Source organism: Barbatula barbatula, assembly GCF_947034865.1.
Source record: "Barbatula barbatula genome assembly, chromosome: 16".
Taxonomy (NCBI): Eukaryota; Metazoa; Chordata; class Actinopteri; order Cypriniformes; family Nemacheilidae; genus Barbatula; species Barbatula barbatula.
The window spans coordinates 21,737,261-21,750,443 of record NC_136779.1 but is presented as its reverse complement, the minus strand read 5'-3'; the positions used below and the strand labels follow the sequence as shown (position 1 = coordinate 21,750,443).

The window sequence follows — 13,183 nt, the reverse complement described above, 5'->3', positions numbered from 1 at the left end:
CTGGATGAGATTTATTTTATTAAAAATGACAGAAATTCCAAATATAGAATAATACTCTAAACATTCAGAAAAATACACATGTTAACGACAAAATGAGTCCTCTAAAAGATGCACTTCTATTCTCTCAGTTCTCAAAATAGAACTTGTTTTGTCGAATACGAAACCTCATTTAGACCCAAAGGATCTAACGTTTAAAAGACAAATATCGTCTGACACAACAACAGATGCACAATGTTGCTGTATGTGTTTCAGTCTTTCACAGGTGTTTTTTGCTCTGTAAAGCAAGAGCTCCAGACACGCAGTATGGGATGATGCTCACGGTGGCCAGAGGGACGGTTGCACTTTTGCAGAACGACAGGAGGTAGTAGAGCGCGGCCGTGTGTGTGGGAGGTTTGATGGAGTCGAACAGGTGAAGCAGGAACAGAGAGGCGGCGATACAAGCCATCCTGACGCCAGCGCTGGAGCTCTTCTTGCTCTCGGTGTAGAGCGGAGAGTGAAGGCCGAGCCCCAGACCGAACAGCGTGCCCATGTTCCGCAGGAGGCTGGCGAAAGGTGTGGAGTCCATGTGGACCCAGGCCGGATTGACGCACCACTTTTGAGCTTTCTCCAGCGTCCAGAGCAGATCCACACCCAGAACCTTTAGCAGCACGTAGAAGCCCGCGGCGAAAGAGACGAGGAACAGAGTCATGTTGAAATAATTCTTCAGACTGGCGCCGTAGATCCACTGCTGTCTGTTAAAGGCCTCCGCCACGATCATGCCTGCAAAAACACAATTATAAATCATGTTAAATGTATTTTCTGCTTGAAACGTTTGGCGTGGGTTTGAATCCCACACAATATGATGCCTGTAAGGTGCTTTGGAGAAAAGTCAGATGTGACATGATAAGAAGTCAAAACAAACCATTTCTAAAGGCACACACACTGCATGAAACACAACTTAAATTTAACTTTTATAATTCAGTTTTGGTGTTTTTGAGGTATCTATGCCACTTGACCCTCTCAGGTAGCCTACTCATTCATCTTTTTGTACATTTAATAAAAGTTGCTAAAGTTTTTTTCAGCAATGGCGTACAAAAAACATTTTTCGTTCCTCGACGAACCTTTCATTTGTAACCTTTTGAGTCCATTACCATGTGTGCAACAATGACAAAGAAAATCTTTTACTTTCACAAGTGTATGAGAGAGAAAAGCTTCAACTTAGTCTTATGTGTTCCAGGGAAGACAGAGAGCCGAACCGGTTTAGAGATGGTCATTTGATTGTCATTTGGTTCTGGGGCGGATTTCACTGACCTGAAATGACACCGGCGATGACCTGATGTGGAAAATGAGCTGCGATGAAGACTCGTGAGAGACACACACAGACTTGCACCGTCCAGAACATCGTCCAGAGCGACGCACGCAAGTACCTGAAGTTAAAAACACACAGGTGGTAAATATCATAAAGCTTCATTACGTGAAAATATAATGCTGAAAGTATTCAACCCTGATGTCATTCACTGCATTCAAAAGACTTACAGGCTCTTAGATGAGGATTTCTTCTGTTTGCTCAGCATTATGGTCAGGATGGACGTGACCAGCGTGTAGTAAACACCAGCAGCACCCATAGCGTGACCGGATGGACTACCTGCAGCGAGAGAGCGATCAAAGCTGTGCTTTTCATGCAGGCCGAGGACTGTTTCAAGTGTGTTACGCACCTGGGCCGGTCTCGCAGGTCATGGCATACTGTTCAATGTGAGGTGCAGAGCTGTTTGTGTAGTAAGAAGCCTCATGGACCCACCAGTATGGACGTTCTCCAAACAAGATCCTACAAAAACAAAAGTGATCATTACGTCATGAGATTGGAACAGAATCCTGCACTTTAGGGACAACTGCGCTTATACCATTTGAAGACCAGATTGAGCCAGTCTCCAATAACCGCCACCCAGATGAGCTTGATGCCCACGGATTCTTTCAGGTGGAACCAGATGGGAAAGAAGATGAAGAAGGTGTTCCTCAGATCCGCTGCGAAGGAGACGAAGAGAAACCATCCCTGGGCGTCTTTGTAATGGTTTTGCAGGTAATGTGTGCTGCTCACCCCGAACCCGTGCAGCGTGTCCATCACACCGTCCATATTTTTCAAGGTTTATTCAAATGCTTTCTGAAGAATGATTGACTCTGCACACGCCGCCTCTGCTTTTATACCCGCTGACCCACCACCAGAACGCATGGACAGAGCGATCTTTGAACCTTGAGCACATGTGTAATAAAACACAGAGGAACACAGAAAAAGCCGTCAGAGTTAAGAGAGTGTTTGTCCAGCAGATAACACACAAACAAGTTCAGGAGGGAGAGAGGACACAACGCTGAACTCCAGTGACTTCACTGTTTACTGACTTACTGCATATCTATTGTGTTTTATCACGGAGAAAACTTCTTTTTGAATGGTTATGGATGAATCTCATTCATTTTATATTTTTATGCAATTAGCATAAACTTGGATTTCAAATCGTTTAAAATCGAGGAACATTTTCCTCTCATAGTTTGTCATTCTCATATTGTGTCTGGGTTTTACTGTGGAGTTTCTCTTTTTTATTTTACTTTTTTTATTTCTCCTTACATTGTTATTATTTGAAAGAAAATTGATTTATACTGTAATATCAAACAAGAGAACTCAGGCAAAAATAATTTGCCTTCCAAAAATAAACCGCCAGCCGTGGTTGCCAGAAATGTCTGTAAAAAAGTATTTTTAACGTTTTTTAAATTTTAAAAGTGGCATCTTGTTGACACATGGTATGCAAAGTCCACAGTAAAAGTATACTATATCCTTTTTTATATCCAAAAATGATCATAATTTTACAGTACAATGATTTTACAGTAATGACTTGCCTTTTTTACAGTTTCCACTGCATATGTGACGGTTATTTATGGCTAACCAATAAGCAGTAGGGATTTTACATGAATTTACTGTAAATTACTGTAGAACAATGATAAGCTTCACAACCAATAGGCCTACTATCGTAACATATGATGTTTTTCCATTCACGCAAATTGTTGGGAGTGAAGACTGGCCTATTCCCTATTCTCAGTCATCCTTATACCGTATATGAGATTAATAATGTCTCTCAAAATGCATAAAAATGGCAAAAAACAACATTCTGAATAAATCAATAGGGTATCCAAAACAAACAACATTTCTCTGATTGATCTGTCAGCCTACGTCATGTTTTACTTTTGCAGAACTAAAGCAAACAGTTCATAGTCGTCCAGTTCAAACTACTGGAATCATATCGCTGTCAGACAGGCATTCCTCTGACTGCTTACATAAGCAATCTCTCGTTCTATTGAACCGCATTGTTTACATATGCGTGACAGACAGTAAATACTCAAAAAACATACTGTTTTTGCTTCCATAAAAGTAAAAAACACACTTCATGTCTCCATATTTCACAAGGACTGTTTGAAACAGTTGTCATCTCTGAGATTCTGAATGCCGAGACTGTCGGCAAAACAAATGGCACGTATCAGAGAAAAAGACATTATCTGTGATTCAGTGAGATTTGTTGTACTAACCTCCTTTTTCCTATTGACAGACTGATTAAAGAAAGCCACAATCCGTACAGATCCTTTAAAACTGTGTTGTTTGCATTAAACGTGTCATCACGGTGACATCACAGAGGTCACATCTGAGGACTAGACCAATCAGTGTGTTCGTTCATGGTTTGATCCGTATCATCACAGGTCACAAGATGTGACGGCCCCCGAGTTCTCCAGCAGACATGCAAACAAAACCAAAGATAGCCTTGAATAAAGTCCAGAAAACTGGACGTCACGAGTACTGGCAGCCTGCCGCTGTATCTCCAGTGTAGCGTCCGAGCACCTTCCGTCCTAAACTCAGCCTGCAGAGATGGACCTGCTTCACAGCTGGGGCGTGAACATAGCAATCCATCTTCAGACGGAGCACGGAAACTTTGAGAAGCTGTTTCACTGGGTCTCCTCTGTGGCGGATCTCCACACCACCTTCTTTGTGTTTTTTCCCATTTGGTTTCGTCTGCGGAGAGATGTGGGTGTTAAACTCATCTGGGTGGCCGTGGTAGGAGACTGGCTGAACCTCGTTCTGAAATGGTGAGATGTTCTTTAGTTTTTTTCGCCTAATGTTGTTCCCTAAAGTCGGGTTGATTCAGTCATGTCAAACATTCAACTGGAATAAAAGCAGGTCATGAAACAGATGAAGCACATGCTTTGGAGCATGAGATCATGTACTTTCGCCGAACATTACAAATGCATATTTTTCTTGTCCTGTTGCTTCCACATGATTCAAGGTTCAATGATAAATTGATGCATAATGACGAATGAAGATTTTTTGACACTTTTGAATTTGGCACATGCTTTTATGCAAAGCAACTTGCATTCAAGGTCAAGATTGTATTGTTTTTTCTCTGGGATTGAACACATAACCTTTGTGCAATGCGATGCATTGTATGAGCTCCAGGAACTTGAACTATACACATATAAGCCATAAATAAAGTTTAATAATTGGTTTTGATATTAACAGGGTGTTATTTGGCGAGCGTCCGTACTGGTGGGTCCATGAGACCAGATTTTATGGTCCCATCAAACATCCAGAACTAAAGCAGTACCCCATCACATGTGAAACTGGACCAGGTATCTTCACAGAATAATTCAATTGCTCTCTGGAATACTTGATTCTGATCGGTCAATGACAGCTTTATCAAATCATTTCATCTCACGACTGCTATCGAACTGTATCTTTGACAAATGCAACCGATTTTCCACATAGCTGTGCTGGTTTCATGGGTCCTGTAACTCTCTTTAATTTTACAAAATAAAATCTCAAAGCAATATGTCATGTCAAATTCAGTGATTTATTGGCGTAATAAATGGGATCAAGTACAGTCAGTCAGTCGTTAAAGAAAAAAGATTGAGAGTGATTAATCTCTTATTCCTTCACATTGAATCAATAAGGAATGAATGAGGCATTTATATTGTGCTTTGTTGTGTATTGCTGTACAGCCAAAGCGCTTAACAATCATATGAGGGGGGTCTCTCCTCACCCACCCCCAGTGTGATTCTGAATGAAGTCCATTGGAGTTTTGGTACCGTGCCACCGTTGCTGTGTTTGCTTGTTCACTGGGAGACTGCCGATATTGGATTCTGCAGATTCCATAAACATTGTATTTATTGGGATGGTCCTCTCTGTTTGCATTCTTTACACTTAATTTTCCGCTTAAAATTCACTATACCTGCAATTGTATTTGGCATTGGGTTCCATGTTGTTAGCAGTTTAAGATCACACCAGATCATTTTGGATCTTAAATTTAGCACGATGAAGTTGTGTGTGTTCTGCAGAGATAACACAATTCTGTTTAGTTTCACAGCTCATGTTGTTTGGTTTGCTCGTTTTAAGGTAGCCCATCGGGTCACGCCATGGGCTCCGCAGGGGTTGGGTATGTGATGGTCACTGCGCTACTTTCCATCGCTGCAGAAAGAAAAATACCACCTCTGCGCTACAGGTGAGCCGGACACATTAAGACCATTTCATGTCTCTTCTCTTTCTGTAATCTGAGCATGTACCATACACAATGTTATGTCGCATATCACATGTGACGGTAATGTCTGCTGTCAGGTTTTTACAGTTGATGCTCTGGACTCTACTGGGCTTTGTGGAATTGCTGGTTTGCATGTCCAGAGTTTTTCTGGCAGCCCATTTTCCACACCAAGTCATCAGTGGAGCTATGTTAGGTACTGTTCTTTTTCATTCTGTCTTGTTTTGTTGCTTCCAATCCAGATCATTAATTTCTGCGCTTGCTCTTTTACGACCAGGTATAATTGTGGCAGAAATATTCTCCAGACAGCAGTGGATCTACAGCGCTGGTCTGAAGAAATACATCAACATGACTCTGTTCCTCCTCTCTTTCGCCGTGGGCTTCTATGTGCTGCTGAAGGTTCTGGGTGTGGATCTGCTTTGGACACTGGAGAAAGCTCAGAAGTGGTGCGTCAATCCAGAATGGGTCCTTATGGACTCCACCCCTTTCGCCAGCCTCCTGCGGAACATGGGCACGCTGTTCGGTCTGGGGCTCGGTCTTCACTTGTCGTGCTGCAGGGTAAACAACAGCGCCTCCTTAAAGTTCGGATGTATTTGTGTTTCATTGCTACTGCTACAGGTGCTGGACTCCTTGACGTTTTCCTCAACCAACCAATTACTTTTCTACCTTCTGTCATTCGGCAAGAGCGCCGCTGCCCTGGTGCTACCCACCGCTCTCGTTCCTGCTGCATTCGCCTGGATTTCTCAAAGGAGTGAAGAGAAAAAGGACATGTAACGAGGTGTATATCATCGAACGTTGCTGAATGGTGAATCGTAAAATTTGGCTAGTGCAGTTTTGCATTGCCAACGTAAAAGTGATTCAATGCTTCAGCTGCACAATTGTTGTGCAATACCTCAGACAGGTGGATACAAAACCAATCATACAAATCATTGCAACTGTTGTTCAAACTAAGCTGTGATTTACTTTAGGAACCAGAGCTGAGCCAACACAGTGCCATAACTGTTTGTTTTCCTAACTAAAAGGTGTGCAGAAAATAACCCGGCTCACAAGCAAATGTTCTAATAAGGTTTTTCTAATATTGCTGTCAAGTTATGAAAACATTACGTCTGCATGTTCGAAGCATTCAACTATCAATTTATCATTTTTAAAGCTCTTTTTACATCATTGCATTTTTGAGAACTTTGAGAGAAGGTTTAGAAAACGTTCTGTGTCAGCTGGGAAAAAGCTTTTTTTATTTTAACCCCGCAGTTCACTACTTTTTTTAGAGCAGACCCGTGTCCCATGCAAGAATTGAGACCCCTGGACTGTATATTCCACTGCTAAAACCATATTTCCAAACTATATGGTCTCGGGCATGTCTTCTTGGGTATAAGAAGTTCCTTCTCTCATTAATGTCAGTGATTCATTTCTTTGGCTTAAGGAACAACCACAGCCTTCTTAAAAAACAGAATGTTGGCCAATGTTATCCATCAGACACTTATATCCAAAGCGACTTACAAATGAGGATCCATCACACTCTTGGTGAGCATTATTCATATTCTGACTCATCCCGGCATGTCGTGTTATCTGTGAATGGTTTTAAAGAAGGCTGGTCCATTCACTAAATCACTTTCATTCATCTAGTGTGTTCAAAGGTCTCTCAGTCATGCTTTGAACATTAGACACATTAAATGCTTGGTTTGTACATAGATCTGCTGACTTCTGCTGTTGACATCATTCATCTTCAAGGCAGTGAAGAACCTTTAACCTGAAATACTTCCCCTGTTGTGTACACCACAACACCTGCATCTGCTCATGCAAAATTTGATTACTTTTTTTCACAGCCCTTTTTCTTTTAAAAATGTTATAGTTTTATTTCATTAACACTGCATATAGGAATTTATAGTCTGTCTGATATTGGACCTGTGTTTTTACTTCCATAACCTTTTATGTTTTACTTATAGTCAATGTTTTCTTGTACAGCTGCTTTATAACAATGAAAATTGTAAAAAGTGCTATATAAATAAAGCTGGCTTGACTTGACTTTTGCTACTGATCAATACAACATGAATTTGCATTCTTGGAGAGAACATTCAGAGACCAGAATGTATCTGAAGAAAACACACAGTAGACCTTATAAACGTAATGTTTTTAGATTGTTGAGCTAAATGTACATCACTGATACTTTTATAAATTACGGTCTTAACCAGGAAAGCAATGCGCATACAGTAAATCAACCTAACATGCGTCTCTGCTTTACTTATATTACTGTATAAGTAAAGTTTTGTTCGTGTTCATGTGCAGTGGATTGTAGTCATAGCGAAAATGAATTTATTATTATGCATTGCAATAAAAAAGGGTTTAAAAAAAGCCCAAACCTTTCTCTTTCGTGTTGCATTTTGTGCATTACAATTAATTGATTAATTCATTCTATATCCCGAGGTGAGCATTAAACAGTAACCAGCTTCAGTTTTCTTGAACCCTCTTTTATACATATTCAATTTTGGTCTGCATGTGATGCTGTAGGAGGCCAAAGGGCAGAACAGCTTGTTTATGCGGTTGTTGGCCTGGAGAATCGGTCCGGCTTGTTACATCACTGAGTGCACAAACAGCCTTATCAATGTTTGCTACACCTCACTGAAGGTTACACGTCAAACGTGCGCAAAACAGCACTGAGCTGTCCTGAACAATCCACCAGCTAGTGTAAAAGTCATGAGAAACTTTATTTCAGTTAAAGCTGCAACTTTTCACTTTGGACCACACGTAAGTGATATTTGACAGCTCAACTAATAAATCATTACAATACGTTTGCCTTTGTGAATCGAGGTAATTTAAGGAGATGGTTTTCTGCGTTTTTAGATACTTGCTCAATAACTCATTTTCGTTTATTTTTAACCAAAAAGATTACAGCTTGCAGCTTTAAAGTATGCATGCGGCACTTTTAAGACAGTGGGAGGTAACTATACGCAAAACATCTTAGAGCAACACTTTGTGGGTTTTTTTTTACCTTAAAATAATATCTCCAAAATTATTTCAGTGCTCGAAAAACTCTTAACTGGAAGGATTATATGGCCGTCTCGAAGCACACTCTGTAAGTTCTGTGTTGGGGTCTGTACACACAGGCCCGCCCATCCCCTGCCTGCGGAAGAGTGCCACATGGTTTCCGAACAACGTTTCTACATTCGTAGGTTTCATCAGTTGATTCACATCACAAATTTCTATGGTCACAGACAATTGCGCTTATCAGCCAGATTGGGGAGCCCGTGAGCAGAGGTTCTACGGTGTTGCTTTAACATCGAAAAGAAAGTATGCAGTTTATCACAATTTGTAACGCAAGCTGATATTGTGAATTCTGAATGTAGTTAAACTGAGACTCATTCAACTTTAAATCCATCAGCAGTTGACTCAAGATGAGCTCCACCCGTCATCAACGATTGTTCAAATAAAAATGCATGACAAACGTTTTACTTGCATGTTGAAGGTCTTAATAAAACCGCAATGAGTGAGATATTTGATTTCTTCCCCTGAAAATAAAGGTAAAGGACGAGTGTTCAGTTTTAATAGCACTCAAATCTTATTCGAAACAACATATATTTTTGTGCATGGTGTTAAGTACGATTATTCAAATAGTTTGTTATTTTATCGCTAAAATGACACTGATCTAATTTACAATATCAATTTGTAGTAAAAGAAATTCAAGTCAAATGCAGTCACCATGTCATATACCTCTCTGAACTACACCTCTTCCTGTTTGTGGCTGTTATCACTGTACTGCTTGAGTGGGTCTCTTCCTCTTTGCTCACTGATAAACTTTAGCGAGACAAGCCAGAGCCGTTTTTCTCCTATTGCATGAATAATCTGACACTAGAGGGGTCATGACCTCGGTTAGATGACGGATCAGAAAGGTTGAGCAACAGTTGTCCATGCGTAACAGCAGTGAACAGACCCGCTGTGCTTGCACAGGAGACAAAAGGTGATTTATTTTGTCTGCATCTAGAAACAATACATTCGATGGTTTAAAACGATATGAGTTGCATGCCACGTTTTCAAATTTGATAATCATTTATAAAAATCAAATGTATATACATATTTTCTTTTTAAAGGCTTGCACTTTATCGCCTCAAAATGTACTGTATATGGCCGAAACAATGTTTTTATAACAATGACATTATATTTAAAATGACAACCGAATGCCTTTAGAGACGTTGTGCTTGTCAAACATTGGTAGAACCTCTCTATACTGAAAAATATGCAACTGACATCAATGATCTGTTCAAAAGGTGAGGGTTTTTATATTTTGTTGTCTAATGCGCTGAAAGCAATTCATGGTAATTGTGTCTTAGTTATAGAAATACTCAACGCTGTGTTAAAACTGCATATGAAACAATGACAATCTCCACAACCTTTAATGTAGAAAAAAGGAATTTTATACAATAAATGGATCATCAATGTATGCATTAAACAGCATGAAAAAGGAAATACAGATCAGATTTTGTCTCTCACGACGCAAAGAGATTTGTTTGGAAAGAAATCCATATTAAACATGACATTTCATATTGCATGAGTGATGGATAACCGTCTGTTTGTTGGGCTCATCTTTTACTATAAACCTGAAAACACTGCACTGTGAAGGTTCCTCTTGGGAGATGATGATGCTTAAATCAGTCACTCTAGAAACAAATGTACAATGAAAACCAAACTGAACTAACAACATGATTCAGAATTGTGTAATTTTGAGTCCAGACACTTACGAGGTCGTCCAGGTCATCCATGGCAGGAGGTTTCCCCTTGTTATTCTTAACATCATTAAACATCTACATTTGGAAACAGTCATTGTGTTCTTTTAGTCAATTTAAGAATTATGATGACATAATAATATACTACAAACTCCAGCATGGGTGATTGTGGATGTTATTGATCATTTACTGTATAATGTCAGGGACTTACATCAACGTAATGCTCATATTCTGCCATTCCATCTTCCTCCTCGTGTTCCCAATCTCTCCAGTTATCAAAGTCAACTAACAGCCACGCGGGCTGAAAAGAGCACAGTGAAACACAAACAGACAAATGAATGTTAATATTCCACTTGAAATGCTAATGCACCCATAATTCAATTCAATCTGAGTGTTTATATTGCTAAACATTGCAATCTTATTTAAATATTTGCATGAACAAAACTCAGCACCCGGTCCAATCCGTTGGAACGCTCGATCGTCTGATTTCTAACACATGATTTGGTTCCATGAAGAGCAGATACAGTACCTTCGCAAGGTCTTTCTGGAGTCTCGGCCATGCCACATTTTCTTTGAGTTTCCTTATCATCATATTAATGGTGCGATCCAGAACCTTCTCCCGTGAATCCTCAAAGAACATTATTCACAGAATTACTCAAGGAGGCCAAATTGGTACTCCAAATCAATCCTATAAATATCAATTTCAATTTCTTGAAACACATGCTTCAGGCTTTAAATCACAAAAAAAACATCAGATACTTACTGACTTTAGGACTCGATCATAAAATTCTATTTCATTGTAAATGTCGTTGTCGTCCACATCTTTACATCTGAAAAACGACAAAAGATCTTTATTCATCGCACATGCAGCTCACAGTAAACTACAGTACTACATTTACTCATGAAGTAACAAAAACAGAAACAAATGAGACAAGTATTTATTTACAGTCAAATGAAAGATCAACATATACAGCAATAAACACAGCTTGTTTTAGAAGAGTTTGGTGAGAAAGTTGAATTCACATTGAAATCTCAATAGTTTGGGACATCACTGAGATCTCTTCTGAAACTATGCAGGATAAATTGTGTGTGACTAACAAAGTTTGCAAATAAAATCAGAGACGCAGGAGACGGTCATCATTTACTCGCCTTCCAGTTGTTTCAAATGTGTATAAATGTGTTTGTTCTGATGAGCACAGAGAAAGATATTTGGAAGAATGATTATAACCAGACGGATTTTGCCCCCCATTGACTCCCATAGTAGGAAAAAACACAATGGTAGTCTAAAGTTCCCCAGAACTGCTTGTTGTCAAACATTGTTCTATCGTGTTCAACAGAACAAAAATATATAAAGTATTTATTCTACTATGGGATTCAAAATCTGTTTGGTTATAATCATTCTTCCAAATATCTTAAGCTGTGTTCATCAGAACAAAGACATTTATACAGATTGGAGGTGAGTCAATGATGACAGAATTTTCATTTTTGGGTGAAGTATCCCTTTAAAGACATACCATGCGTTTCTCATGGAACATTTATACTGAAAAACTTGATATGATAAAATGTGATTTCCTCACTCACCTCACAATGATTTTTGTGTCCTGGACATCTACTTGCACATCTTTTGGATTTTGAACCTGAAAGTTGATGGTGACGTATTTTTTCCGGTCGTACCACAGTGTCCTGGCAGGCTGACTTTAGAAAACAAATACTTCACGTTAACTTGCTTTCTTACAAAAAAACAGAATAATGTCTAAACCAGCCATAGAATGGTCGATCTCAATGTACTCTTCACTTCTCTTCTGCTAGTTGAAACACTCGTGTTTACACTCACCAGTTCTCCGGTCGAACAATCTTTGGCATCTTGATATGTTGTACGGTGTTTGACGTGCTCTTTATAAATGTTCTCAGTTGTATGTAGTTATGTGGTCTTCTTAACTCTCACAGAAGTCAGAATGGAATGGAGAAAACTCAGTCTGTCGGCGTGGCTACTGAATGACTGACTCTATTTTTAGGATGGATGGTATCAGCTGCTGGGACACTAAACCCCCCCAGACCCCCTTTGAATGTGCTGGTGGAACACTCGGGAAAATCACAGTGTTTTCTTCCCCCCCGGATCCCCCCGTCCCACTTCACACACGCAAAACTGCCTGGGGGGGAAAGGTGGGTTAGGTGAGAATCTGCCAAAGGTGTTAAGATCAACAACACATGTTCATTAACATTTAAATATTCATACGTTTAGATTCTGGTGATGCATAAACAGGTTTGTTATGATATTTTCATATGTACTTTATAGACTTTTAATACGGTACAGTACAGGTAATGGTTATGTGGGTGTGTTTAGTTCATGTCTCCCACTATCTGTAGCTGTAAACTGATCTTCAGGGAGTCTTTGATGTCTTTTGCCTTTAGCGCCATCTGCAGAGTTTGTGTGTTTGCTGCATTCATACAAAAAAAAAACGTAACATTTGACAATAAATTACTGCAGATACAACAAAATTGTATTCCAAGACACTCAAGTGTAAAATAAATTGGGCTGAATCATTAAAATATTTAAAATGTTTATTTAAAATAAACAGAGCCCCTTACGGAAATGAACCATGCTTTAAATAACGGGTTTAGTACAGTGGAAACAAAAATAAAACATTGTTATTGTAGTAAAAGAATGATTAACACAAAATAATTAAATACATAATTAAAACATGGTTACCATGGTTTTGCTAATATGAATCAATGCACCAAAACTTTATAGTTGTGTTGTTTAATAAATAATAAGACATAAAAGTCCCACTTTTATACTGTTCCTCCGCAATACTCTGTAAATCTATTATTTTTACTAGCAGCTCGGGTAAATGGAAATTAAAAATATATATTATACAAATATTTGAATTGAATCTTTACTTAGTGTTGAATATATCATTTGAA

The 13,183-nt window shown here is 39.2% G+C and overlaps 3 protein-coding genes across 4 annotated transcripts; 1 reads left to right on the top strand and 2 right to left on the bottom strand.

The window, feature by feature from the left end:
- On the bottom strand, nucleotides 1-3,632 carry g6pc1a.2 (glucose-6-phosphatase catalytic subunit 1a, tandem duplicate 2). Its single transcript, XM_079476940.1, has 6 exons — nucleotides 3,550-3,632; nucleotides 1,881-2,226; nucleotides 1,695-1,804; nucleotides 1,516-1,624; nucleotides 1,291-1,406; nucleotides 1-759 (listed from the first exon to the last, which is right to left on the bottom strand). Exons 2-6 carry the CDS (start codon nucleotides 2,108-2,110, stop codon nucleotides 257-259), a joined length of 1,068 nt encoding a protein of 355 aa, XP_079333066.1. The 5' UTR covers nucleotides 2,111-2,226; nucleotides 3,550-3,632; the 3' UTR covers nucleotides 1-256.
- Nucleotides 3,633-3,700: 68 nt separating this feature from the next.
- On the top strand, nucleotides 3,701-7,565 carry g6pc1a.1 (glucose-6-phosphatase catalytic subunit 1a, tandem duplicate 1). The gene is made up of 5 exons (XM_079476413.1): nucleotides 3,701-4,101; nucleotides 4,532-4,641; nucleotides 5,405-5,510; nucleotides 5,624-5,739; nucleotides 5,821-7,565. Exons 1-5 carry the CDS (start codon nucleotides 3,884-3,886, stop codon nucleotides 6,315-6,317), a joined length of 1,047 nt encoding a protein of 348 aa, XP_079332539.1. The 5' UTR covers nucleotides 3,701-3,883; the 3' UTR covers nucleotides 6,318-7,565.
- A 1,914-nt stretch (nucleotides 7,566-9,479) lies between these two features.
- On the bottom strand, nucleotides 9,480-12,668 carry ptges3l (prostaglandin E synthase 3 like). Of its 2 annotated transcripts, XM_079477277.1 has the most exons (8): nucleotides 12,495-12,668; nucleotides 12,093-12,408; nucleotides 11,840-11,953; nucleotides 11,022-11,088; nucleotides 10,788-10,886; nucleotides 10,470-10,559; nucleotides 10,274-10,336; nucleotides 9,480-10,192 (listed from the first exon to the last, which is right to left on the bottom strand). In XM_079477277.1, exons 2-8 carry the CDS (start codon nucleotides 12,119-12,121, stop codon nucleotides 10,184-10,186), a joined length of 471 nt encoding a protein of 156 aa, XP_079333403.1. In that variant the 5' UTR covers nucleotides 12,122-12,408; nucleotides 12,495-12,668; the 3' UTR covers nucleotides 9,480-10,183. The 2 variants fall into 2 exon arrangements, with proteins under 2 accessions (XP_079333403.1, XP_079333402.1); XM_079477276.1 differs by lacking the exon at nucleotides 12,495-12,668 and having other exon boundaries at nucleotides 10,148-10,336; nucleotides 12,093-12,276.
- Between the last annotated feature and the right edge of the window lie 515 nt (nucleotides 12,669-13,183).